The 27,518-nt window shown below is 35.3% G+C and overlaps 1 protein-coding gene and 1 long non-coding RNA gene across 3 annotated transcripts; one reads left to right on the top strand and one right to left on the bottom strand.

The window, feature by feature from the left end:
• The first annotated feature begins 419 nt into the window (after nt 1-419).
• On the top strand, nt 420-25,807 carry LOC125661523 (uncharacterized). 2 transcript variants are annotated; one of them, XM_048893561.2, is made up of 11 exons: nt 420-739; nt 7,153-7,189; nt 11,637-11,789; nt 14,690-14,805; nt 15,179-15,296; nt 16,156-16,370; nt 16,631-16,678; nt 16,858-16,975; nt 18,780-19,022; nt 19,111-19,140; nt 19,282-25,807. In XM_048893561.2, the coding sequence occupies exons 1-11, from the start codon at nt 632-634 to the stop codon at nt 20,343-20,345; spliced, it is 2,250 nt and encodes a 749-aa protein (XP_048749518.2). In that variant the 5' UTR covers nt 420-631; the 3' UTR covers nt 20,346-25,807. The 2 variants fall into 2 exon arrangements, with proteins under 2 accessions (XP_048749518.2, XP_048749516.2); XM_048893559.2 differs by having other exon boundaries at nt 19,279-22,939.
• Nucleotides 1,521-3,165, bottom strand: LOC130049555 (uncharacterized). The gene is made up of 2 exons (XR_008798098.1): nt 2,493-3,165; nt 1,521-2,214 (listed from the first exon to the last, which is right to left on the bottom strand). It is a non-coding gene; the product is annotated as an uncharacterized LOC130049555 (long non-coding RNA).
• Nucleotides 25,808-27,518: the final 1,711 nt, after the last annotated feature.

Raw genomic sequence — 27,518 nt, 5'->3', positions numbered from 1 at the left:
GAGTGAATAAAGAAACTTGAGAGAAATAAAAACATACGGTACATCGCATTTCTTCTCTGCTTTGATATTTTCATGTCGAACAGAGGCGGATCTAAAACGAGTTACTACCACCCCACCCCACCCCACCCCACCCTTATTTCTTTGAACATATTTAACAAAAATTGTTTGTTTTTGTTTTTCTAATATCATTTCCTAAATTTTAAAATTGTTTTTAATCTTTTCAATCATTTATTTGTTTTTATGTTGTTGGTTTTTCCCCCCGTTTTTTTCCCCTGGTTGCTTTAGGGCTCTTTATCCCCCTCCCCCCAACTTTTTGCTATCAAATTGGGTCAAAATAAAATAGTAAACAACGTGGCTATTTAAATGTTTAGTCGAAACCTTCACAGTTACTGTGATAATTTGAAAGTGTCTTCCGTCCGTCTCCTGAATTTCCGGTGAGAGATCGGCCTTTTCCGAAAGATCGGGTTTAATTGTATTACCATACACCGTATCATCAGTTCTCTTCCTTTTCACTGAAAGATTCTTTTGTTTGATAAAAATGGCTACGGATTTCAGATTATTTAAACCTGCCTAGTTGACAATTCGACCCATATTATGCGTTGTTTTCATTACTCGATGCACGTGCGACGAGATGACAATTCTCACACGTGGTTTTCTAATAGCTGTTTGGATTAGTAGCAGTGTGGGACAAAACCAGAAAAACTGTAAACAAAAGGAGAAACCATGTGTTGAGATCCCGGTAAGTACTGAAATAATTGTATATACATGTAGTCACGGGCTGGTTCCGTTAGTCCAGCGCTGCCGACAAGTACTAGGAACTACATGTGACAACGCTGCTAGCGGCTGGTTACTTCTATTAAAAAAAGTTTCGAGGACAATCATTAGTAAGATGTAATGATATATTTTTAAAAAAAACCGTCACTAATCATTTGCTGATTAACTAATGGAATTTCCCACTTCTTGAAATATTGTTTAAAATGTTCTAATAAAAAATAAAAATAGATAAAAAAACGGGTAACCTCTAGTTATGGAATTGTGATGTAATTACTGGTAAATATATAAGATACAAATATCAAATAACTTGTTAAGGGGGAATAATCTATCGTCATAATGTCGAAATAGATAAATAATTAGATATCAACAACAATCGAATTGCCTAGCTGGATACTTCAGTCTATGGTAATCTAGCAGGAAATTAATTTTTTTCTTTAGATTATTTTCTATTAAAACTACATTTTTAACTAAAGAAAAGATTTCAAAGTATTATTTTACGTATCCTTCGTTTTCCATCCATATCAGATTTCTCCGGTGTGTTATTCCTCCTTGAATTATCTTGTAAGTATGGAATAAAATAGCCACTTATTAAATCTATTAAATACTTAAATAAATAAACGTATGAAAATATCATCATGTAGAATAAGGTGTCTAGGATCGTTGCTAAAATTGTCTTTTTTTCTGATACATCTTTTTTTTTTTATAGAAAAATGTTGAACGTAAATTAAACAAAACGTGGATTCAAAGTCATTACATTTTAATATTTATGTGTGTACACATGGGAACGGATCTCTTCTTGACCAAAGAACCACTTGTTTTTGCTGGTTACCAACGCGATAAGTCACATATATACATTCACCGACTACAGGATATCGGTCCATCGCTGTTTAACACCATCACCCACCCTCGGTTGAAAAACACAATGCGAATCAACAAGTTTTCACACAAGGATTGGAAGCGCTTACGTTCACTCGTATAGTCCCTGTCCGAACGCCTTTAACCATTGAAGCGCGTTCTCTGATTCACGCAAACTTTAACTTCCTTTTTCGCTATCTTGTAACATCGGCCTTGCGTAATGTTAATAGGTATGAAGAGAGCAAGTCTCCTATGACGTCAGACCCCCTCTTGAGACGGGTTTCTGTTATGAGATGATATGCTAGGATTTCTTAAGTACTTGTCAATTTCACGCTTTTTCAAGGACATTTTGCTTACAAACGATAAAAACGAAATTCTATAACATAATTGCATTCAGAAGTTCTGTTGATTCTGCTGAAATATAAATACATGTAGCTATTTCCCGGTATTGATCGATGATGAATATTATATTGTATTGTAACAGGTTTCTCTTTCCCTTAAGTAATAACAGGAACACCTGTTTGGGTTCTCGACAAGACGTTTATTCAGGAGTTACCAATGCACGAATTGTCCAATGATGAAACCCTATAACAACAATGTTTAACAATTTTAAGTAATATGCTATATAAAACATGAATACTATAATTTCACATAATTACTGATGTACAACCAATATACGATTATAGCATTACATGGGTGATCTATATCAAGGGAGATAACTCTATACCTGTATACATCACATATTAAATCTCCCAAGTCCTATAGACTTTAACTTCATCATAAAACTTTACAATAATTATCATTATAATATGTATTAACATTATTAATTATTGAATTAAATAAAAACCATATAGTGAGCATACCATTCTATGGGAATAGGCTCGAGTGAACAATATTTACAGATGACACCAAACTGGTCTGATCTATAAATTAATTATGATATCTACAATATCTTGTAAGTCATAAAACATACTTTTACTTTAAAATAATATCACAGTGAGACGAATCATATACATTACTATCACAGATATTTACATTATATAAGTCTCACTTTCACTGATCATTTATTCCAGGAATGTGGCAACAAAAGGAATTTTATGCAAAATTACAGATTTAACATTTAGTAAAGGAATTATAGAATAGATTAGCATTAGTAATAAATTATTAACTTACCATTCAAGAGGAAAAATGTCGGTCTATGTCTAATTGTCAAAATATGTCAGATCTACTGAAATCAACTCTCTTCTTCAAAAACTGAATAAAGACTGACCACAAAGAACAGAACTCTTGGAGGGAAAATCTCCAAGACCAATCCAATGACATAAGACAAACTAAAACTCCAATGAAATTAAAAGACACAAGGGACATTTGGCCAAAATATAATTATATACCCCAGGCCATTACACTGGGAAAGTGACCAAATTTTTATGCTTGACTGCATGTTTAAATTACATTACCTTGCCTAAGCATTTTATTCAATGAACCGATTCTTCATACATATACCCATCATATTATACAATATACATGTATAATATGAGTCTGTCACAGTATTGGGATTTTTTAATATTGACCTATGTTTATTGCCTGTGTTACTCCGAAAATGTCTACTAAGCGTTTCTCGTTCCTCCTTAATTTCTCAGAAAATAATCATTTCCTGTAGACAACATTTTTTGTTTTAGTTATCAATCACTTATCAGAATCGTTGTGAAAATGTAGCTAAATATAGACAGTTAAAAGTACATCGAAATTGACATTCTTCATAGATCCTTCGGGTTTTTTTAAATTTTGTTTCAATGCTTTGAAGAAAAAATCCATTTGACAAAGAAATCATATTTGTATTTATTTATTTTTTGTTTGTTTGTTTTTGTTGTTGTTGTTTGGGTTTTTTTTTTATGTTTTTTTTTTTTTTATTTTATTTTATTATCATTTTTTTTTTAATGTTATAGAAAACAGGACAGAGTTTTACTACACTTAATGATGAAAAAAAAAAACTCATTTACTTATTGTCTTCTGAAGAGTCATCTATTCTAAATATAACTCCGAAATTTATTTTCTGCAAAATATGCAATTTCCAATAGCGACACTATCTAACCGTGTGTTATGTAATCACTTCTTTGTTTAGATGTATACATATGTATGTATTTTCATGTTGCCTCTTGAGAGCCTTTGATCGGAAAATTAAATATGTTCTATGTGCATAATTTTCAATTCAGATCTGACTTCGGACGTAGCAAATAGATAAATAAACGAAATGTAAACAAATTTGTTATGAAATTTGAAGACGTGATTGAAAATTACAAATTAACTAATCATGGGTTAATTGTAAATTTGAAAAATATATATTACTAGATTGATGTATCTACGTGTAGTACTTAATCATCATAGCATCACCATTTACGGATTCCAGTGAATTTCAACATTTCTCTGATTATTCAGTATTTAAAACATATTTCCGTGATCTGTTTTTCGGACCCCTCACCTCCCGGTACCCCTCCACTATGAAGTGTTCTCAGAAAACGTTACTCCGCACATCCTCCTCACGCCGCTTTTCTATTGGTTACGGAAATTAAAGTGGTTAAGGCGGTATACTACATCGTCCGGTAATGGCTGACTTTCTTTTCAAACATGAATGACAATATGAATATCAACTATATTTGTATATTTCTTTTAAATTGTATTGCTTAGCTGGGTAGCTTAACGTAATGATTAACGTGATGACCTGTCAATCGCAGTTTAACCCCCCCCCCCGATTTTTCTACTAAAGCTGCATTTTTGACTAAATAAAATAAATTTGAACGTTTTCAATTTCAAAATTGTATAGAATATACTTAAAATTAATTCATACAATATCTTATTATGTTGAAGACATAATTGGACTGGACAACAGGCATTGCCTATAGAAGCCTCCATATCTTTTTTCTTAGCCATATCGAATTTCTCCAGCATGCTATTCCTTCTTAAAGACATCAATTTGTGTCAAAATGTTGTGTACAAAATGCTTGACGTGTGCTCAGATTCTCGTGATCTTGTTTACGTTTCGTTTCGTTGAAAAATGGAACGGATAATGTTTTGATAATTTTATACTCGTTACTTCACCATAATGCGGAATTGATTCCAACTTTAAACGGATGTCAGAATGTTAAATTTTGTTTTCTCATTAATGTTTTAAATCAATATACGGCATGCTTCTTTTTGTTTTTTTTGTTTTTTGTTTTTTTTGTTTAAAAGGGTGTTAGCTGTAAAAGTGATGGCAACCCTTTTTCTCTCAAAATTTGTCAATGACATAGGAATGCATACTAATGACTAATTAAAAATATTTTTTACAAAACAATTCCTTAGAGAAACCCAAGAAAACTACATTAGATAACCGCTTTTAGTGTAAAGAAATAAGTAAGGAAGAATTATCGTCTTGCATGACAATGATTATTAAATCACCAAAATTACATATTCATGTGTCTGCTTTGAAGTTTAAAAAAATCCAATACTGGTGTTAGTGCTGAAATATATAATATAGAGCAATTTTCATTGAATTCATGTTTTGGTGACTAACTGACAGCTAAAGCCCCTTTAGATCAATATTAATATACAGTCTGCTTCCTTTTATGCTTGAAAAGTTTGTTCGTTTATTTCTAACTACGTACCACTATAAGCAGAAGAGATTGATTGATCGAATGTTTCTTGCTTAACGTCTCACTCGAGAATTTTTCACTCATATGGAGACGTCACCAAGACCGGTGAAGGGCTTCAAATTTAGGCCTATGCTCGGCGCTTATGGCCATTGAGCAGTGCCACACCTACTGTGACACGGACCATCTGTTTTTAAGGTCATCTCCGAGGACCCGTGACATTCACACGTGATGTCGAAAAAAAAACATAATTCAATTTTATTTTTACAAGATGATACAGACGACCTGTTGCTATTGGTCTGCGTCCGCCGTCGTCCGTCGTGCGCTAATAATTGAACATTTTTAACTTCTTGATAGCTACCATTCCAATTCTTTTCAAATTTGGTATGAAGCATCTTTAGGACAACTGGGGCGTAATTGATAAATCAGAACCCCTGCACCCCCAGGGGGCCATAAGGGCGGGACAAAAACTGCCAAAAATTGTTCAATTATCAACAATATTCTTTTCTACAACCGCACACCTGTAAGAAAAACTAATTGCATTGTCAAGTAGAGCAGGAACAGGCCTTTTTTCTTAATTTATTTATTTATTTTTTATAAATTTCATGACCCTCAAGGTAGACGTTCTAACTCCAGGTGGGACGGGGAGCAAACTTGATGTATACTGTTGAGGTGTAAAACACTTCGATAACATCCTCTGTAATGCTATTGATATTAAATTGAATCTCCATGAATATTTCGAAGGAGCAGGTGGCCCGCTTACCAACAATTGTAAATTTCAACAATCCCGGGAGTAGAATTTTTTGTACAAGGACATAGCACCCAAATGATCACTAGTCGAAAAATAGCCCATACAGGCATATTCCGAATTGTGAATCTTCAAATCGTCAGTGTAGTTAGGTTCATCACGTTATGGAATATTGTAATTCGTCATCCACCTCTTAATATCGAATTAAAGAAACTAATATAACACAAAATAAGTCGAAATCTTTGTCACACAATAATTTAACTTTAACATGATTTTTTAGACACTAGATTAGACCCCTAATTCATTCACCCTCTGTTTGGTAAAATATTCACAATAATTTAAGTAACTGATTTATTAATTAATATTAATTATTAAGACACTCTTACATTCTGTTAACCTAAATCACCATCATTCCTGTATATACTGTATTGTGCCGTGGTAAGATTGACACCTTTTGCGAAATCTTATTTCCGCGATCTTGAAATGACGAATTCGTCAACAAGGCATGATCATGATTTTCGTAAATATTTACAAAATTATTCACAGGTGCTTTATTTTGAGCATACAGTATGATAAAACACTCTAATCAAATTATTGCATAATTTATTGAAATCCGATTAACTAAAATTATTCACAGGTGCTTAATTTTGAGCATCAAAATGGTACAGTTACTACAGTAATAAGACGTATCTCTAATAAAATCAAACTATAATAATTCCAATGTTATTTATTACAATTGTTTTGATTGGACAAAAATAAAGCTGAACAAGAGTTTATACACCAATTAACTCCATAACGCTATGTATTCACACACGCCTGAAAACAAATAACATAGTGCGGGGAAACTATTCAAATTTTGCAATTGTTGATAAAGTGAATGAATTGGAATTATAAGAATCAAAGATTCTTTTTGAAGAATTTATCGATGTGTGAACTCCGGACATTTTACTCACAAAATTAACATAAAAGTGCTTCGCACTACTATTCATATTGTGAGTAAAATGTCCGGAGTTTACACATCGATACATTCTTCAAAAAGATTGTTTAATCCTATAGTATAATTGATTAAAATCCGATTAAGTGCTTATTCGGAAATTAATGCGCTGTGACCAATACTGATATTACATATGATATATTTTTGTCTTTCAGTCAGGCAAGAGCTGCCTAGCCACATATTATCCAGCAGGTAATGGTTAGAAATTAATTACCAATTACATGTAACACTAGAATTTTAAAGATCTCTATATTTCTTTGTTTGCTAACCACTTATGTACTGTAGAATCATTTAAATTCGTGGGGACCAATTTTCGTAGATTGCTGAAGTTTTACGGGTTTGTGGGGACGTAATGTCGTGGATTTATATATTTGTAATAAAGAAAACTCTGGAAGTTAAATAGTTGTCTTTATTCGTTGAGGATGTAAATTCGTGGGTGGGGTTACCCACGAATTCCAAGAAAATTGAGCCACCACGAATTCTAATGATTCCACAGTATTGTGCTGTTGTAGAGATTTGTTGTAATCAATTTTGTTATACTTTTACGTAAAACACTTTAATCTGATTGGCCTAAAACGTTTGAAAACAACTCCGCTTCCAATCTTTGGCATACAATGCTGTCATCATTAATTCATACCGTCAGTATGTTGATAGGGCTATTAGTAGGGGGAGCGCAGCGATTGTAAAAGTGGTTATTTACGCTGGGGGTTAAGGAGGAATGCTACACCAAAGAAATTTAATGTGGATGAATAGCGGAGGATATGTGGAACAATATTTTGAAATTGAAAACTTTCAAATTTACTTTATTTAGTAGAAAAAATGCAATTTTAGTAGAAAGCAATCTGAAAATAATTAAAATACCTGCTGGGCTAGAACCCGGGATCTACATTTCAGCAGACTACGTGCTAACCTACTGAGCTACTCAGCTAGTTAATGATATTGGGAAGGAATTTACAAATATTTCTGATATTTATATTTTCAGCCATGTTTTAAAAGGAAGTCAGCCATTATTACGATTTAAAATACCTCCTTAAGTACGCAATTTCCCACGTCCAACATTACGTGAAAAAATACGCGGTAACTAAATATAATTTAAATTATAAGTGATAGCAAACATTCACAACTATGTGCGTAGGGGAAATATAAGTGCTTATTACGTGACCGCATAATTTGTGTAGATTTCCCCCACGCGAAAATAACCACTTTTACACTAAATGTAGAGTATAGGAGCGGATCCGGAAATTTTCCCCCAGGGAAGTGGGATCCACCCCATGCATTTTGTAGGTAACATTTAGAACAGAAGTATTTTGACATTGAAGGCTTTCTTGTGATCCTATCGATGGAGTTTTACGAAGTGGTTTATATTTACAATCAACGGCTGACTTTTACAATTTAAAGGGATCAACTCCAACTATACAGAAATTGGACCGATATAAATATAGAGACTGCATCAGTAAAAACACCAAAAAACCGACAATTATGTTTAATAATAGAATATTGTAAACACTTTAGCAAATTCTAAATACACCGCCGCAATCGGAATTGGAACTCCTCGAATGCCTCGCGCACTCGACATAGATCTCGGATGTAATACGATGGCATCCATGAGTGAATTTGATGCATTGCCAGTTGGTCAATCTATATATTACATCCCTCCCACATATGCATACCTTTGGACGGCAGCTCTAAATTGGACCAAAACGTTAGGGGGTAGTCTTGTCGAGATATATTTTGTCATAGTTCCCCCTAATTGTAAAAACTGCTAAAATCCTTGTACCTTTCTCTTTTGAAATTCTATAGGTCTGAATGTGAAAACACTCAATACGTAGTGTGTTGATTGTTTACATGTATATCAATGTGCACTGTAAAATTAACAATATGTGTGGTAACTCAGTTTTTCTTGATTTATTGTTTCCCCTTTTCCCAACAAATTCATGACACTCCAAGTTTGAATTACACATACACATGAAAGGTGAAGATAATAAACAGTGATCAATCTCATAACGCCCACAGGGAATACAATATATATGTTTACTGTACATTACCGATATTAGCATTTGACAACGTGCTTGTCTTAAATGCCGTACCCCGTGGGGATCCGGGTTAGAATAGGTCCTCTGTACCCGTTGCATGTCGTAAGAGGCTACTAAATGGGGGGGGGGGGGTCCTTCGGATGAGACCACAAAAACCGAGGACCCGAGTCACAATAGGTGTGGCACGATAAACACCACTCCCTGATTAAAGGCCATAAGCGCCGAGCATAGGCCTAAATTTTGCAGCCCTTCACCGGTAATGCCCCCACGATATGAGTGAAAAATTCTCGAGAGGGACATTAAACAATATACAACTGTATGTCGTAAAGTCTTACGTGTACTTTAGTCTTATTGAATTTTGCAAATACCACTCCCAAATTTTTCATATTTGGAGTTGGCCCCTTTAGGTTGTAAAAGTCAGCTGTCGATTGTAAAACTTCATTAAAGACACAAGGAAAACAACTCCATTTTTACATAAAATGTGGATACAGTCTCTTAGCTATTGGTAAAAATGATACGCAATAGTTTATTTAAAAAGTAGAAGATTTTAAAAAAGACTATATAGGTCGGGGACCAATCTCTACCCAGAGTTATCGTTCCCGCTACGCTCCACTAATACGTAATACGCCCTCTGGTGAGAGATTGGTCGCGGACATTTTTCAATCTGGCAAGTTTGTGCGTGCTTCAATTCTCTTGCACGACATTCACGTGAACAGTTCTCGCTTGGCTAGACTTTAGGGGCTTGTCTTCCGGATTGTGAAAAAAATAATAGATTAATGATGAATCCTCTTGAAAAACCCCTTTGAAGTCATTTTCATAAAGATGCCCATACGCTTCGGCAATTTATACACCATTTAAATTAACCCCCTGCAAGTAGCATCATATCACATCAAAACGGTGGTTATTGATACATGATTGAGGTCAGTGGCGGATTTAAGGCGGGGGTACAGCCGCCCCCCCCCCCCCTAAAATTCTCAAATTTAAGGTAAACCGTGGTGTCTTGTTCAGAAAAATATATCAAACGATAAAAGAAGCAATAATTTCTTCCACTCCCAGAGAAAAAATTGCAAAATCTTTTGATTTCTTGCATTACTTTATTGTGAGAACTTAATTTTTTCCAAAACCCCGTAAAATTTGCGTCATTTTATTAATTTCACCTTATCAAAAATGATAGAAAATAGTACAAATGACTAAATAGGAGACATATTTCAAGCCTTATAAAATCCAGAAGCTTCCAGGGGCTTCGTCCTCTAGGCCCACACCATGGCTTCGCCCTGGACCCACTGGGAACCTCAAGGCGGCCCCGGATACTCTGCCTCCAAAAATGGCGCCCCCGTAACCGCAATTCCTAGATCCGCCCCTAGAGGTTATCCCAGAACATACAGGAAAACAAAAACTTTATTTCACTTATACTACGACTCAGATGTTTACCTATAAAGCTACAAATTTTAAAATTTCATCGTAACGTAATGACAACTTCAGACACGGATGTTTTTCGCTGACGATAAAATTGAGATCGTAGGGTCGACTATTTTGAGAAAAAAAATATTTCAAGTGTTGGGAGTGATGTCTACGGTTTGTATCAACGCAGTGTAATTGTCTGATCTTCTCTGAACATACAGTCCAACAACACACACGTGGTAGAGCGACGCCATGTTTATTTGTAATCAAGTTTATCAATCTCTGGCGATTGATTTTAGCTCATCTGAACTGAAAGCTCAAGTGAGCTATTCTGGTCGCATGTAGTCCGCCCGTCTGTCTGTCTTTTTTTTTTTTTTTTTTTTAATACATTTTCGACATTTTCTCCAGAACCACTGGGCCAATTTCAACCAAACTTGGCAAAAAGAATCCTTAGAAAGAAAGATAATCACAAAAATGAAACATAGGATCAGGTCATTAAAAAGTCTTCTTCTCAAGAACCACTAACCAGAAAAGCTGAAATTTACATGAAAACTTCATGACACAGTACAGATTCAAGTCTTTTAAACCATGACCTCCGGGGGTAGATTAGGGCCACAATAGGGGATCAAAGTTTTACATGTGAATATATAGGGAAAATCTTCTCAAGAACCACTGGCCCAGAAAAGCTTACATTTACATGAACGCTTCCTTACATAATGCAGATTCAAGTTTGTTCAGATCATGACCCCAGAGGGTAGGTTGGGGCCACAATGGGGATCGAAAGCTTTACATGCAGATATATGGGGAAGTTGTTAAATATGGGCCAAGGTGACTCAGGTAAGCAATGTGGCCCATAGGCCTCTTTTTTTAAAGGTAAAATATCATTTAATAATTTATGAATACATTGATTAATTTTCTAAACTTAGTTATCGATTCTATTGTTGTATATAAGCAAATTACAAAGTGTATAAACGACAGACAAGGTGGCGGAGAAGCTATAAAATAAATCTACATTCAACAGCTGTTTTACGCCATACACGAAGTCTAATAGTCTCAATAAATATTATAGCTTCCACCCAAATATTTATTTTTCTGGTGAAAGTTTAATGTGTATCGCTGTTTATGGATTAGTGGGTATATATCGGAGAATAATGGACGCGGCATTTCTCCGATCTCTACAGTAATCGTGGGATAATTTCTTGTAGATTGTACAAAAACATCCATTGCGGATCGGCACCCTTCGTTGTACAGACGTGATGGCGTTGGTCTGGGAACTCCGAACCTGACCATAGTGACCACTGACAGGAACCGCGGCCCCAGAGGACCGTTTTCTGATGTGAACATCACCATTTATCCAGGTACTGTACTGTACTAAGAACTTAAATCACTGATAAATTGAGTCAATATATAAGGGTTCGTGCTTTTATTGATGACCTTACCCAGTAAGCGGTAATTGAGTCAGTATGTTACATGTCATTTAATCAGAATAAAACAGGACCCAGTTGCATGAAGGTTAGATAAATTTAACTGAGAGTTAACTGGTTTGTAACTTGAACATTTATATAGTGTTAACTTGAATTTAACTGTCACTTAAACTGCACTGACTTTTGTGTGCATGCTTATCCCAACCACTGCAACTGGACCCAGGTAATTATGTCTGAATGCAACACGTCAATAAGTCTGGATGTACATGTAATATACAATTACATCTGGATCTGCGTGTAATATAATATGATTATGTGTTGATGTAACATGTAAAATAGAATTTTATTATATGAATAATTCCTAGCTCTCTAATTGGCTGAGATCCAACAATGTAGAAATCATACTACGTTATGTTTACCTGCACGTGACCTTCCAGGTAAACATAAGGACTTATTTTTTCCATATAGGACCAAAAATAGGTCGGGAACTTCCAATTTGACGCGATCGATTATACTTATTTTTGCCGTCCAATGAAATTCCGCGTTTCTCACTGGGTTCGACTAAGATTTCAGCAGGGTTGTTTTCCTGTCGTCACATTAACAATCTTGAAGGTTTTTTTTAATCATTTAATCATATAATAAAACAATTATTGCTGTTTTTGAGGTCAATACGATGATTTAGCCACCTTCGAAGTACAATATTCACTTCGCCCTTCGGGCTCGGTGAATATTGTACTCCTCAGGGTCTAAATCATCGTATTGACCTCAAAAACAGCAATAATTGTATAATGTCTGAATGTACATGTAATATATAATTACATCTGGATCTACATGTAATATAATATGATTATGTTTTGATGTAACATATAATATATGATTACGTCTGGATGTGCATGTAATATGTAACTTATAATTCTGTCACTGACATTCCATAGTGTTAACTGTAAATAAGATGACGTTGTATAGAGGTAACACTGTAAATCGGATGACGGTGTATAGAGATATCACTGTAAATCGGATAAGGTTCATCACTGACACACTTAATGATAATAGAAAACAAAGTCTGGATCTGATTGAAATATGAGTATTTTCTGCTGGATGCCACTAACTACGCATAAATAAAATATGATTACAGTAAATAAATGTTAGAACAGATAAAAATACTTCCAAGCAAACAGGGGATGGTTGTATAATGAATGACCAAGATTCAAAAAAATAAACCACCAGCCTGAGACTAGCAGAGCAAACACTTTTTCCTCCGTTTTATAATGCCAATGCATTAAACCAATTCTTTACACATGCATCAAGACGATATGATCAACTAGATGTACCCTCGCAAGGACTAGGTCCACCACGTGATACAAAGACTTTGCAATAACTGGCCAAGAAGTAATCTATGATCTCAAATTATGAATAAACCTTGTAGATTGGATAAGATTGCACTCCCAGAAAAACTTCGAAATATTGCCTATACAACACACACACCATCAGCTAAACCGTTCAATGCAGCCCACATGATATTGATATTTGTATGTACATACCAATGCTTATAACAGCTGTAGTATGTAAATAAATTGAAAAATATCTGCATAATCTCATGATAGATAATAAGATATTATATAAATTCCAGACAAGTGACTCAAGTCAACTACAGATCAATATTACACGGACTTGAAATATATGATACAGTCATTTCAAATTTAGACAAAGGTAAAATGTTAGATTTGCTTTCTCTGATGTATCTATATCATTCGATAGGGTATGGTATAATGGATTGTTATATGAGTAAGACATGAAATTTCTTTGGATTGAAAATTACTTGTCTGAAAGAATGCAGAAAGTAGTCTTCGTTGGTTTTAATTTTGTTAGTAGTAATTGAAATTTTCGAGTTCCACAAGGTTCTATATTGGTACCCTTTTTGTGGTAAATAATGTAATGCAGATGACACATCACAGTTTGTTACTGTAGGGAATGAAATATCGTTAACTAGTGATCGGGGGGAAACATTAACTAAGAGCAAAGAAATGAACTGTTGATTCTAACGCCCCTTCCCAATGAATATCAATTTCACAAGAAGGGAATATCAATCATTTATCACCCATATCACTGACCCAGTAGTACACAACATAAACACATTGGTTTACATTTTCAGTATGATACATGGTGGGAAACACATGCTAAATATGCACGAAAAGGCTTGTAATCGTTTAAATACCTTATGTAAATTAAAATCATGACACTTTGATCCGAATTTAGTTTTCATTCATTCGACCAATATTGGAGTTTGGTAAATTTTACTGAAAGTCAATCTCAACTATTGAATGATATTCAAATATCTACTGCAAGAATATATACTGGAAGAAGGGGCCTTCATGATGTGCATTAGATAAGAAATTGGATGGAATAAGCTGATAGAAAAAAATCATAAGTTGATCTCATCTTCAAAGATTGTCTATCTGATGAATTTTATAGAATTATGCATCCCTCCTCGATTTCCCTATTCACTGCGAAGTTGTAGCAACCTATCATTTTCAATTTTTCGGGTTAAGGCCAGAACGAGTTCGTATATGAATATTTTACCCTTCTGTCATTAGATTATGGAATGACCTGTCAACGAAAGTTCAGAGGCTTCCCGTAGTCTTATTTTCAGGGACCATGAAATCCATATTTTACACCATTTAATGTTAGTAAACGCAGGAAATTTAATTCATTGTCAATTCATTGTCAATTAAGATATAATGCAAGTGACTTTAATGCAGACCTTTTTAATTCATATCCCCAATATTGAATATTGGATGACTTGTAGATTTGTTAAACGTGCAGAATCTTTACAGATCAGATTTCTGGAGGACATGCTTTCGAGGTGGGGCTGGATTCTGTTAAAGGCTGGCGGTATTTGCTGGTGAGATCCAAACACAATGTCACTCCGTCAGACGGGAAGCAAGCGCAGGTAAGACTCGGTGTATATACATGGATATATGTGGATCAGCTCTTTGGACGTGTTCTAATTCGTTTCGCACTGATTAGCAAGCCAAAAACCAACACCATGTAGTTTGCAGTGTAAATACATTTTTAGATTTAGATTAGTTTTTAGTGCTAAGTGTATTTTTTGTTGTTTTATTATTCCCTGACACTATTAGCAATATCAGGTAAACTTTCTCGTTTGTCCTGACAAAGGGACCGGTCGTCCCGAAAATGGCAATCTGGTTGGTCGTATTGTTCGTCATTTTAGTGCTTTTAAGAATTGTTTTAGGTATTGGCTGTTGTTGGAACTTAGTGCTTATATATTTATATGAATGATATCCATTGTTCATTTTCCCTAGACTGGATTTTCCTTTCCATTGAAGTTGAATATGTACACCAACATTACTGTGTGGTCACTTCCAAAATCATCCTCTTCACGCCCCGCCAGGGATTTGATCCAGGCAGGAGCAAAAAGCGGTAAGTGTTTTATATCAATGTTTCATACACTGTAGCACTTAAATGATGATTGCATTCAGTTCCTTTGTAACTTGTTCCCTTATGACTAAGATCAAATGCTATGTTTCACGTGTAGTGTTTTCGCAGTTTGCGAATGACGAATTTGACTCCACTTTTTTTTTCACGCTGTTTTTGCTATAATAGCTCTAAAACTTCATTGTTAATTTGGATTTCAAACATTTCGGTTGAGCATCACTGAAGAGACATTATTTGTCGAAATGCGCATCTGGTGCATCAAAATTGGTACCGTATAAGTTTTACATTATGACCTCTGGGTCGAGGCCTCTGCTGGTGGACTGTTAGTCCCCGAGGGTGTCTACAGCCCAGTAGCTAAGTAATTCGTTACTAGCTTGAAAATACGGATGCATATTTAATTGCTGTTATAAAATTTAGAAATTCATCTCAAAATTAAGGATTATATCCCTCATGCATAGCTCTTATCCTTAGACGAATTTGACTCTACTTTTCTTTGCACGCTGTTTTTGGCTATAATAGCTCTAAAACTTCATAGTTATTTCGAAATTCAAACATTTCGGTTGAGCATCACTGAAGAGACATTATTTTTCGAAATGCGCATCTGGTGCATCAAAATGGGTACGGTATAAGTTTTACATTCTTCTTGTCATATCTGTATAGAGTATTTGAATCCAATTCTTGATCAAATATATGAGGTTGTTCACTTATTGTTATTTTCGCTTTTTTCAAAAAGATCATTTGAAATGATCTATCTATGGCATGGGCAATTTTTCTAATGTTACTATAAAGGTAACCGGCCGATGTATTACATAGAATATGAAATTCGTCTTCAATTTCATTAAAGTATACCCGACTGAAAACTCTTCTCTGTGGAACACCAGCATCTTTTATATAAAGGACGAGAATAATCAGTTACTTAACGTCCAGTTTCAACCAGCTCCAGAGAGTTTTGGGATCCGATACTATAATATTCAGCTCAGAAATGTCACTTCCAGAATAAATGGTGTAAGTGATCGCTCGACAACACATGCCGTGATGGAGTTTTCTCGTTCACCCTGGGTGAGTGCATTCCGTTTTGAAATAAAATTTAGCGACATCAGAAATTAAAAAATGCTGAAACTCGTATAATTGAAAATCTATAATAGAAAATATGGAAACTGTCACCAGCTTTAGTTGTTCTGTGGTAAATGATCCTATTAAGGTGTATGCATGCTATTATACTGTGTTAGCATATCAAACTGAAAAAATACCTTGATTTCTTTCAACTCATTTGTCTTTCCAACATGGAAAACTTATGTTTGTTTTCATCTTCTTTCAAGATTAATGTAAAGTTCAAAGGTGTGAAGCCAGGCGAGTACAGGATAAACGTTCGTATATCTTAAAACAATATTCAAAAATATGTAAAGGAAAAAAAAATTAAGTGCATCACTGTGATAAATAACATATCACAACGAAACCTTTACTACCATAACAAGTGATGAATGTCTGAGCCCAGAGTTTAATACATCATAATAAGGGATGTTTGTGTTTTACTTATTTCTTGAAGGTGGAACCCTTTGATGATCTTAGTAACGACAACAAGAGGTGTCGATGTAAACGTAATGGATACTGTTTTCCTTGCAAAAACACAGAGACAGAAATATTCAGTTTCATACACAAGACAAGTAAGAGTACTGTCAAACGTAATAATAATGAGTCCTGTGGGGATCCGGGTTAGAATAGATCCTCAATCGTAAGAGGCGACTAAATGGGGCGGTCCTTCGGATGACCGCAAAAACCGAGGTCTCGTGTCATGATAAAGATCCCTCCCTGCTCAAAGGACGTAAGCACCGAGCATAGTCCTAAATTTTGCAGCCCTCCACCGGTAGTGGTGATGTCACGATTCATATGAGTGAAATATTCTCGAGAGGGACGTTAAACAATATTCAATCAATCAATAATGGTAATGTAAATAATGATAATAAAAAGCAAGTTCATGCTGGATACATACAAGCAAGTTGATGGTGCAGGGGTTCCAACAATCTCGTTTAAAGTCAGCATTTCGCAAATTCTATGGTCATTATAACGATCCAGTTTGCCAAAACAACCTATCATTGGGTCAAATGCTGCCTGACGTGTTTCATACCGATTGTTAGGCCGTTCTTGGTAAACTGAATTACCCGAAGCCAAATTCAATTTACTTAGTCAAAATATAGGGCTCATGGCGGAAGTGACCGGTCGATAGGGGATACTTACTCCTCCTAGGCACCTTATCCAACCTCTTCTATATCCAGTGGTCCGTGTTACCCGACTCTCTATTTTGTATTGCTTGTAGGAGTTCTGAGATTGATCACTGTTCCTTATTTTCACCTTTCATACATGCTTAGGTGGAAGCTAACAGGAAGTATGCTTTGTCTGGATACCAAAGACCAGGCAACCACAGGCTGAACAACGGCAGTAATGATAATTTGCAGTAACAAATAAATTAGGAGAAAGTAGATTAGCTGCTTAGTTTACTCTCTTGACTACGGGTTTATTGTTCCTCTGCAGTTGCGTCCCGTGGGGATCTGGGTGAGAATAGGACCTCAGTATCACTTGCTAGTGGTTGAGTAATTATGTTTTATGTCCCATTGCGAAATTTTCACTCATATTGAGGCGTCAATAACTGTATATGAAGTATCACAAATTTAGACTGATGCTTATGGCTCAGCGCCGTAGCAGTGATAGTTCTTTATTATGCCAAAGCCTATCGCGACACAGGATCTCCGTTTGTAAGGTCATATCCAAAACGATCCATGATTCTCACTTTTAAATGCCGACTGTTTGGCGAAGGAACAATCACTACCTGTTTTAACACCTAAGGTTTGACAGGGCCATGACACGAGCGGGGTTTGAACTCACGAGCTCCCAGTTACGAAGCGAACGCTCTACCACTGAGCTACCGCTACCGGTCCCTTGCTTGTCGTTAGAGGCGACAGAATGTCACATTCTTCGGATGAGAACACAAAAGCCCAGGTCCTGTGTCAAAGCTGGTGTGACACAATGATAATCCCTCCCTGCTCAAATGTCTTAAGCGTCGAATATAGGTTTAAAATTTACAACCCTTCACCGGCAATGGTGACTTCTCCATATGAGTGAAAAATTCACGAAGACGTTTAGAATATATAAATAACCAACGTCTGTTGTTGAACTTTATTGATAGGATAGACTAGCATTTTACACAAGGATTTTAAGACGATACATATTTGCGCCATTATTCATTTGATGGGAATATAATTTTCGACGTGTTTCTGACGAAGGGGCAAAAGCTGTTTTTTTGATCTTTGATGAAGCAAAGTGTGCAGTCATAAAGAACAAGAAATACGATTACCACGAACTATAACGAACCCACGAAGATTTATTTTCAACACAGATTGATCCGTACTTATTTTTTAATTGAGGTTAAAGTATTTGCATTCAAGTTGTTTGTACCGTTGTCTTATTGCATAGCTGAAGAAAATTTGATTGATCCAAATATCAAGACGCCAAATGTCATGGGAGTTTTGGACACTAGCGAACATTCCAGTTTGCCCATGGACAACAGTAGGACGGATGGGATCTTCGATGAGGACATTGGTGGATCCCAGGGGAGTGGAAACGAATGGGAAGTCTCCGTTAGTGTTTTGTCAGTGCTTGGGATCGCTTTCGGTGCCGTGGTTTCTATCTTTGCTGTAGTCAAATTCAAAAGAGGAGGTAAGGAAGGTTTTTGTTTTGTTTTGAGAGAGACCTTTAAGCCTTGTCTGGTCGTAGATGTCTGACTTACGTCCAGTTATTTTTGTAGGTTCAACGTCAGAATCAAGAAACAAATCTCGTACGTATTACAACAAGTGTGACGTTCAAAGAAATGTCAAAATTAGTTGAAAAGTTTGTAGAAACGAGTTTTTGCTCCGACTACTACTTCCGGGTAGCATTTGCAATGGTAACACGAATATTGTTTTTTTTACAATAGCAGGTCCCTCTGTCACAATCATCCACGACACCAATCACTTAGAACGCGCACAGGGCCTTGTGGCCTCCATCAGGAACAGACTACACATCAGTGTGGAGTCCAAACTGTTCAAGAAAAGAGAACAGTTTGTTGATAAAAATTCCGAGCTGTCGATATTCGTGATCTGGATGACTCCGGGGTCGTTTTCAAATTTTGAACGCCGCCTGTTGAAAAACAAGAAACTACATTATGTGACTCTGTTGCAGTTTCAGAGGCAACTTGTTGTGATCGAATCACAAACTGCAAAAATTAGCATCCAACCTCGAATTCAATATTGGAAAAGGTTTATCATAGACAGCGAATTGGATTTATTTCTAGACTTTCTGCGCAATAACACCACGGTGGAGTGTCGAGAAAGCTGGTCCTCCAATGGGTGTACTATTACCGATACACAGGGGAATTTGCACGCATTCAAGGCACAATACAGTCGAATGGATTCTGGAATCCAGAGTGACTACGAGAACGAGACCGAGTTTGTTCCATATGATGAGAATATCCAAGAGGAATACGTCAGTATGGCCGCAGTTACCATAGCAGAATGTCACTTAGATGTACCCATGGGTCATCAAAACAAAACAGCAGCCTCGTTTCCACGGTTCAACTTTGCAAATGCAACAATCTTTAAACACATTGAAGAACCAAATGGTCTTAGAAAAACATCAAACAATCCATGCTTAGATGGCGTGGAAAAATTTCTATCCCCTGAAGCGATGTCTTGTTATGATGGAAGTTTGCTATCAGAAGAAATGCTGGTCTTGAACCAAAGAAATACGAGACAGAAGACAGCATCGGAAGATTCATTATCCCTGATCGAGGAGAACATTAGCTCGTACCCTACCTCCAAGAACCGTCGGAGCGAGACACCAGTCTGTTTTCACAATATTACTGGCTGTTCGGAGAAGGAAGAGTTCCTGGTTGAAGTGGAAGAAGACGAGCACCTGGACGCAGAAGAGGAAGACGATGTCTTGGATGAAGTTGGCCTCATTCAGGATGAAGACACAATCAGCATTGGCGGCCAGAGTTGCTAACTTTCAGTGTTAGTCCCCTATCTCAATGTTAACATTTGCTTTGAAGGTCTTCATTCTAACTTTTTGCAGACAAACCATAGAACATCTGTCGTCATCTTATGATTTCTGTTTGGGTATATTTGAGATGTGTGTCAGTTCCTGCCACATGCTTTGACTAAAAGTATCATTTCATATTATACGTATGGTTAATATGTAGAGTTTGTTAGCGAAGCATCGAACGCACAACGGGCTTGATTTATCGATAAACATTCGTCTGGATTAGTCGACAGGTAGTTCTGGTATTCATATTGAACCAGAAAAAATTCTTACTACTCTTTAGATATACATCTAATTTTCGCGACATATGAGAATGCTCAACTCCCAGTCTGAAGTACTTGAAGTAGTCTGAAGGTTGAATGAACTTTTTCCAATTTGGTTTTCCCGAAATTTTCACCATGCTTTGATTTTGGAAGCTGATTTTTTTTATGTGATTTATCACGATACGCAATATCACTACTCGCCTCACGTATCGTTGTAAGTTAGTGAAATATACAATATAAACACGGAGTTCCTTAAGGTATTCACACATATCTTGGAATTTCATTGTACCGATAATCAAAATGTATAAGTAACTGATTTCCTAAAAAGCGATATCTGAAAATTCGTGGCGTATCAAAACACCATCTATCACTTCTTGCCATATGTATAGTCGTAAATTCGTCAGATATCTAATACAAACACAAAGTTTCTTACGGTATTCACACAAATGTTCAAATTTCAGGGTCACTCGTATTAAATTGTAAAAGTAGCAGATATCTCAAAATGGATGGTATATCAAATTAAATCCGTATCATTTTTAAAGTAAACACTCAGTTGAAAAAGTTTATTCGTATTTTGCATTGCAACGTTATGCCATGAAATTTCATACGACTCCTCGTCCTCTTTAGAAATAAATCTGATAGATAATAATTTTCAAGCTCATTAACCTTTATCTGGTAGCTGGCTATCACTAATTATAACTTTTATATTTTGTAGTAGTTGGCTACGAGTACCTAACTTTTCTTACTTTTAGTAGCTGGCTACTAGTAGCTAACTTTTCCTGGCTCAAGTAGGTGGCTACTAGTAGCCAACTTTTCTCTTTTTAAGTAGCCAGTTACTAGTAGCTGGTTACTAGTAGCCAACTTTACCGATCTGGATGTTGTTGGGTTTTGTGCTTATATATATATATATATATATATATATATATATATATGTGTGTGTGTGTGTGTGTGTGTGTGTGTGTGTGTGTGTGATATATATATATATATATATATATATATATATATATATATATAAAGCACAGCAAATTTCAATTTACTTGGATACCCACTTCCGCCCCTACCCGGGGTTGAACTCGCGACCTGCGGAACCAAATCTCCTAGCAGCATGTAACCAACATATAACCAACGCACTAGACTGCTCGACCATCTAGGCTAGTCAAAAAACTTGCTTTCGATGACGATGAAATTCTCGTCACGCTGTCACACGCTACACGGTCCATCTGCGGGGAGAGATTGTTTTATTATGCGTAAAATGTTGAGGTAAGATTATTCACACAGCATTTTACGCAACAACAACAACAAAAAAAAAAAAACCCAACCAAACAATCAAACAAAACACCCCCCCCCCCCAAAAAAAAATAGGGAACGGTGGGGGTCAAGCAATCGGGTACTTTTTTCATATTAAAAAAAAGTTTTGAACTTTCCTGTTGACTAATCGAAATTTTTACCGGAAATCTTGGAAAGATTTTATACTCATTGTACACCTGTATGTTTCTATATTTTTGATTGATTACCAAATGTGTTCATTGTTCTAATGTGTACATATATTAGGGATAAGTACATATTATCATTTATGTACATAATATTGTTTATATGTATATTGTTTATCAGAAATAATCTACGGAATATATAATTTATGTACAGAGTATTGATTATCAGAAACAGGAATTGCACGGAATATTACATCCTGGTGAAAATTTTCTTTCTTTGTGGGCGAGTTATTAGAAATATGGGATATCACAGAAGAATTTTGTTTTAAATTGTATAAAAAAAAGTATTTACAAAATATATTAAGGAGGATAGACTAACTCATAGATTTTTTAGATAAACATACAGAGTTTTTTAAGTGTTTTAACCTTACTGGTTACATAATTTCATGAAATTTAATTACATTAGGTCTTGTGTAATACCTACCGTGTAGGTATTCTTTTCTAATATTTGACAAGGACTGCATTCTAATATATAATGGAATTTGCCTGCAATTTTCGATTCTTTACACACAACACAAAATCTGTCATTATCTGGAATACCAATCCATCTGCCAGTCTCTACTGGAAAACGGTGATTTGTGTTGCGAAATTTAAGAAAAATAGTTCTGAATTTTTTTGACATTTTTTCTAAATATTTTTCTGGTCCGAAGTCTATCTTAAAAGTTCTGTATATTTTACCTTTATATTTCTGATATACATGTTAGTAAAACATTTTCCCTTGATACCGTTTGTAGTTAACTTGTTCCACAGACCACTTCATACAGTGTCAAATGCTTATTCAAAATCAATAAATGCGCAAAATAATTTCTTTTTTTTAACTCATTAGAGTGTGTGACAAAAATTGCAAAGAAAGAATATAGTATAATGTCGAATGGTTTTTCCTAAACCCAGCTTGATTTTCATTTATCAAATTAACTTCCTTGGCGTATGCCTCCAGTCGACTATTTAAAATGCATGTGAAAAGTTTACCGAGACAACTTAACAAAGTAATAAGGCGGTAATTTTCCGGTGATGTTGGTTCACCCTTATTTTTGTACATGTATATAGGTTTAACAACTCCAAGTAATCACTCATTTGGAAGAAAACCACTGTCAAAAATTAAATATTAAAAAGTTTTTTATACACAGGTAAAATATTGACAAAGTTGATGAGATATGTTCATTTAATACATTATCATAACCAGGTGCTTTACCGTGCTCAAGTTTTCTAGCAGCTTTTTCTATTTCGTCGTAAGTAAAAACAGTGTTAAGGAACTCATCAGAGGTATCTCCATCGTTTGGAACAAAATCAAAATTATCAAAATTCCCCTTTAAATCATTATTAGAATCACCTAAATTAAGATCCCTCATAAACTGGAACATTTCGTCAATATGGACGGCGCATTTCTTATTTTTATTTGATAAATTTGCTGAATTTAAGATCTTCCAATATTCTTTAGAGTTTGTAGAGCGCAGTTCAGACAGATTACGTGCTATTTCAAACTTATCATTTTTATACAACTATTCATTATATGTTTGTAGTTTTTACTCATGGTTTTAAGATTGTCTTTGTTTTCTGAAGTCGTGTACCTATTATGAGGTTGTTTCGCTAAATGAAATTTTCTTCTTGCAGCTCTACATTCTCTATTGAACTAGGGTTTATTTTTCATTGTTTGTAAATTTTTTGTAACTCAAAATACTTCTCTGGCGGAGTTCATATACACATTACATATATCATTTGCTACCTTGGCAATGTCTACTTTACAAATACTAGACCTAGTGGATAATTCATTCAAGTAACTTTCAATATTATTTACTGCCTGAACGTCGATAATGTTACGAAAATCGTCTTCTTTGTCCGCGCACCACAATTTCACACTTGGCTGATTTTCACCTGTACTTTGATGTTCATTTTTTTAGAAGTGGTAAAATTCTGAACTGTAGAGATTCAAAAAGAAATAGGATTATGAACATCTGAAAATAAAGCACAAAAATCTAAAATATCAAACTTCATTAAAATATTAAACAATTCTCTTCTTGATAACACATACTCCACAGTGCTGCTTTTACAGGTAAAAAGCCCCAACACCTTTATCATTACCCACACGACTATTAACAATATATAGATTATTATTCACACAACAATCTATCAATTTATACCCAAAACCATTAGCAGAAGTATACTGCACTGTTCTGACTGCGGGGATATTGATATTGTCAAAAAAAATGATAAAATATCATTATTTTCAATTTCAACAGAATTACATTGCATGACATTAACACCTGTATATGGTGTTTATATCTCAACTGATTCGATATGCAAGAGCTTGTTCTGCGTATAGTCAGTTTTTAAATTGAGGTAAGCTACTGACAAACAAGTTGATGGTACAAGGCTTTCAACAGTCTCGATTGAAGTCAGCATTTCGCAAATTCTATGGTCATTATAACGATCTAGTTCGTCAATGCAACTTATCATTGAGTCAAATATTGTCTGACGTGTTACATACCGATTGTTAAGCGGTTCTTGGCACTCTGATTTTGACTGCGGATAACTCCGTTTACCCGAGCGGGATATAGGGCTCACGGCGGGTGTGACCGGTCCTCAGGGGATGTTTGCTGCTCCTGGGCACCTGATCCCACCTCTGGTGTGTCCAGGGGTCCGTGTTTGCCCAACTATCTATTTTGTATTGCTTGTAGGAGTTAAGAGATTGATCACTGTTCGTTATCTTCACCTTTCATTTGTTAAAAAAATATTCACTTCAAAATCATTTAATATTCCAATTCTCGAGTTGAAATCTCCATCAAACATACCTATGTACATTCTCTACTTATCTTGATTAATTCGTGTTCAATCTCAACATAACAATCAGGAGATGAGGATTTACAGGAGGGATGTATACAGCACCGAAATAAATATCCTCATCAATATTAAACAATGATTTGTTCATTTTAAACCAGGATACATATTTACAATTTGTGTTAATTACTGTCACAAGTGAATTTCTAAACAGCAAAGCAATGCCACCGGATCTAACTTTTGATAGTCTACATCTATTCTTAAGAAAAACTGAAAAACCAGGTATCTGAAGAACATCCGTATCATCAGTTTTAGTTTCTGTCAAACATACAACATCAAATGAAGATAAAAACTCAACAAATTCATTTTATTGTAATCTTCTATTAACTCCGCAGACATTTAAAGACAAGAAATAAAGGTTATCATTCGGGTTCTCTGATGTCTGTTCTCCTGCGAGTCCCTATCGCACACGGTCGGGGGTGGAGTGCTGCCGCTGTTTCTTTTGCGGCTATTGGTCACGCCCAGGCGCGCTCCGCTCAACTTGCAGTGCGTCTATTTTACCAGCTGGGAATTCTGACAGAAGTTGTGGTTTTTTCGCTTCGTGAAGTATGATAGCATGAGGCGTCGGAGTTCATACTCTCATGAATTTTCAAAAAGTAAAATGTATTTCTTAAATCTCTTCTATCTTATGGATCAAATCAGATGAATATATAAGATAGCTGCACGCTTTGTGCGAGATTTTTGTGAAATATTTTACGAAAGAAACATGTGTATTTTGATAATCATCAGCTGTTAACTTTCACCGAGGAAGAAGGTTCGCATTGTTTTCAGAAATGTTGTACATCTTTATCTTGACCTAAATGTTGTTGTTTATCAGTGAAATAAAGCTTTTTACATATTAAGTGTTGCTGTCTGTCCGAGGAAACCCTACTTGTTTGACTTTGATGGGTAAAATTTTATCGACTTCTGGGGTTTCCGGTAGGCAGATGACGAGATACCACAGTAGTGGTATTTCCTTATATAACTATATTTATCAGAACATGCTAAGGGCAAAAGGTGATTTGTTACTCCATTTATCTAAGATAGAATGTAATCAGCAGTGACCAGCAAGGCGTCGTAATGATTAAGAACAGTACTAATTAACGATTGACAACGTTTTGTTATAACACATTTAATTAATGCCATTTTTTTAACTGACCGTCATAGAAATTGCATCGGTGAAAAATGCACAATTTAGAAAAAGATATATTTGTGTTTATCAGAATTTGATATCGTGGAGGTATAAACAGCATCTTCGTAATGACTGATTTCCTTTTAATACAGGAATGAATACATCAGCATTATTTGTAAACCCCTTGTATAGAGTTTATTGCCTAGATGAATATCTCAGTAGGTTAAAGTGTCATCTGCTGATCCCGGATTTAAGTTCAACAGGGGTTTTGATTCTTCTATTGCTTTCTGCTAAAATAAAGTAAAAATAACCTTGTTAAACGATGTGTTTAACAAAATAAAAGAATATTGAAAGTTTTAAATTTCCAAATATTATGGTATATACTTGTATCCTCTACGATCCATCCATGTCAGGTTTCTCTGGTGCGTTATTCCCCCACAACACGACCGAAGCTAAATCCTATACAATGTATATAAAATTCAAAAGGGAAAAAAAAGTATATTTGCATTCGTCAGTGTACAATATCTTAGGAAGGAAGAAGAGTTTAAAGCCGGGTGCGACCATTTTACTTTCCCACGACTTTTACGTATGTCCATGTATCTCTACTATGCTCGATTTCACTATGATAAACTATAATACACTGTTACCCATTTATTAGCTGTATTGCAATGAATCAGTGCTAGTTTTAGAATTTGGTTTAATTGAAAATTAATTCAAAACGATGTTTAGGTTTGAACACTGAACCTAGTTTAAATATGCTAAACTTGTTCCAGGCACTTCCATTTTAGATTGATCCACTAATTGAGGCGGTTCCGCCAGTTATGCATATTTAAAATAAAGTAAAAATAACCTCGGATGTAGATTTCCGGATTAGGACAACAAAGTAGACGTTTTAATCTAGTGCAGAAAACGTTTTAGTTACTTACTTTTAAAAACTATCTGTGTGTTGTGCTGCCGTGAATCAGGGTAATTTTCAAAATTTGGTTTAATTGGAAATCAATTCAAAATTATCTTAAAGTTAACACCGAAACTAATATATTGCCTATATATGTCCTAAATATTCTAATCTTATTTTTAGCACTTCCAACTTCCATTCTCAAAAGGAAGTAATTTTCAAAGCACACAATGGTAGCCAGATCCACAAATTGAGACGGTTCAGCCAGTTATATTTACAATAAACTAAAAATAACCCCGGATGTAGATTTCCGGATGAGGACAACAAATTAGGCTTCTTAATTGACTGTAGAAAACTTTTAAAAAATAAATAAATAAAAAATTAACCCCAAAAAAACCCAAACAAACTTCAACATAATCAATGTTTATCAAAGAAATTGAATTTTTCAAGTTTTCTCTTTGTCTTTGAGGTTTCTCTGTTTAAGGCAGCTCACTACACTAACGCTTTCTATACTCTTTATGACACAACGTAACAAGACGGCGA

This window comes from Ostrea edulis, chromosome 8 (assembly GCF_947568905.1).
Source record: "Ostrea edulis chromosome 8, xbOstEdul1.1, whole genome shotgun sequence".
Classification (NCBI taxonomy): Eukaryota; Metazoa; Mollusca; class Bivalvia; order Ostreida; family Ostreidae; genus Ostrea; species Ostrea edulis.
This window is presented reverse-complemented; position numbering and strand designations above follow the sequence as displayed.

Excerpts from the sequence above, each read along its gene's own strand:
- LOC125661523 (XM_048893559.2), top strand. The coding sequence starts at position 632 with ATGACAATTCTCACACGTGGTTTTCTAATAGCTGTTTGGATTAGTAGC. Across the intron at positions 14,806-15,178 it reads CAGACGGGAAGCAAGCGCAG|ACTGGATTTTCCTTTCCATT; the intron begins GTAAGACTCGGT and ends CATTTTCCCTAG. Across the intron at positions 19,141-19,278 it reads AGAATCAAGAAACAAATCTC|CAGGTCCCTCTGTCACAATC; the intron begins GTACGTATTACA and ends TTTTTACAATAG.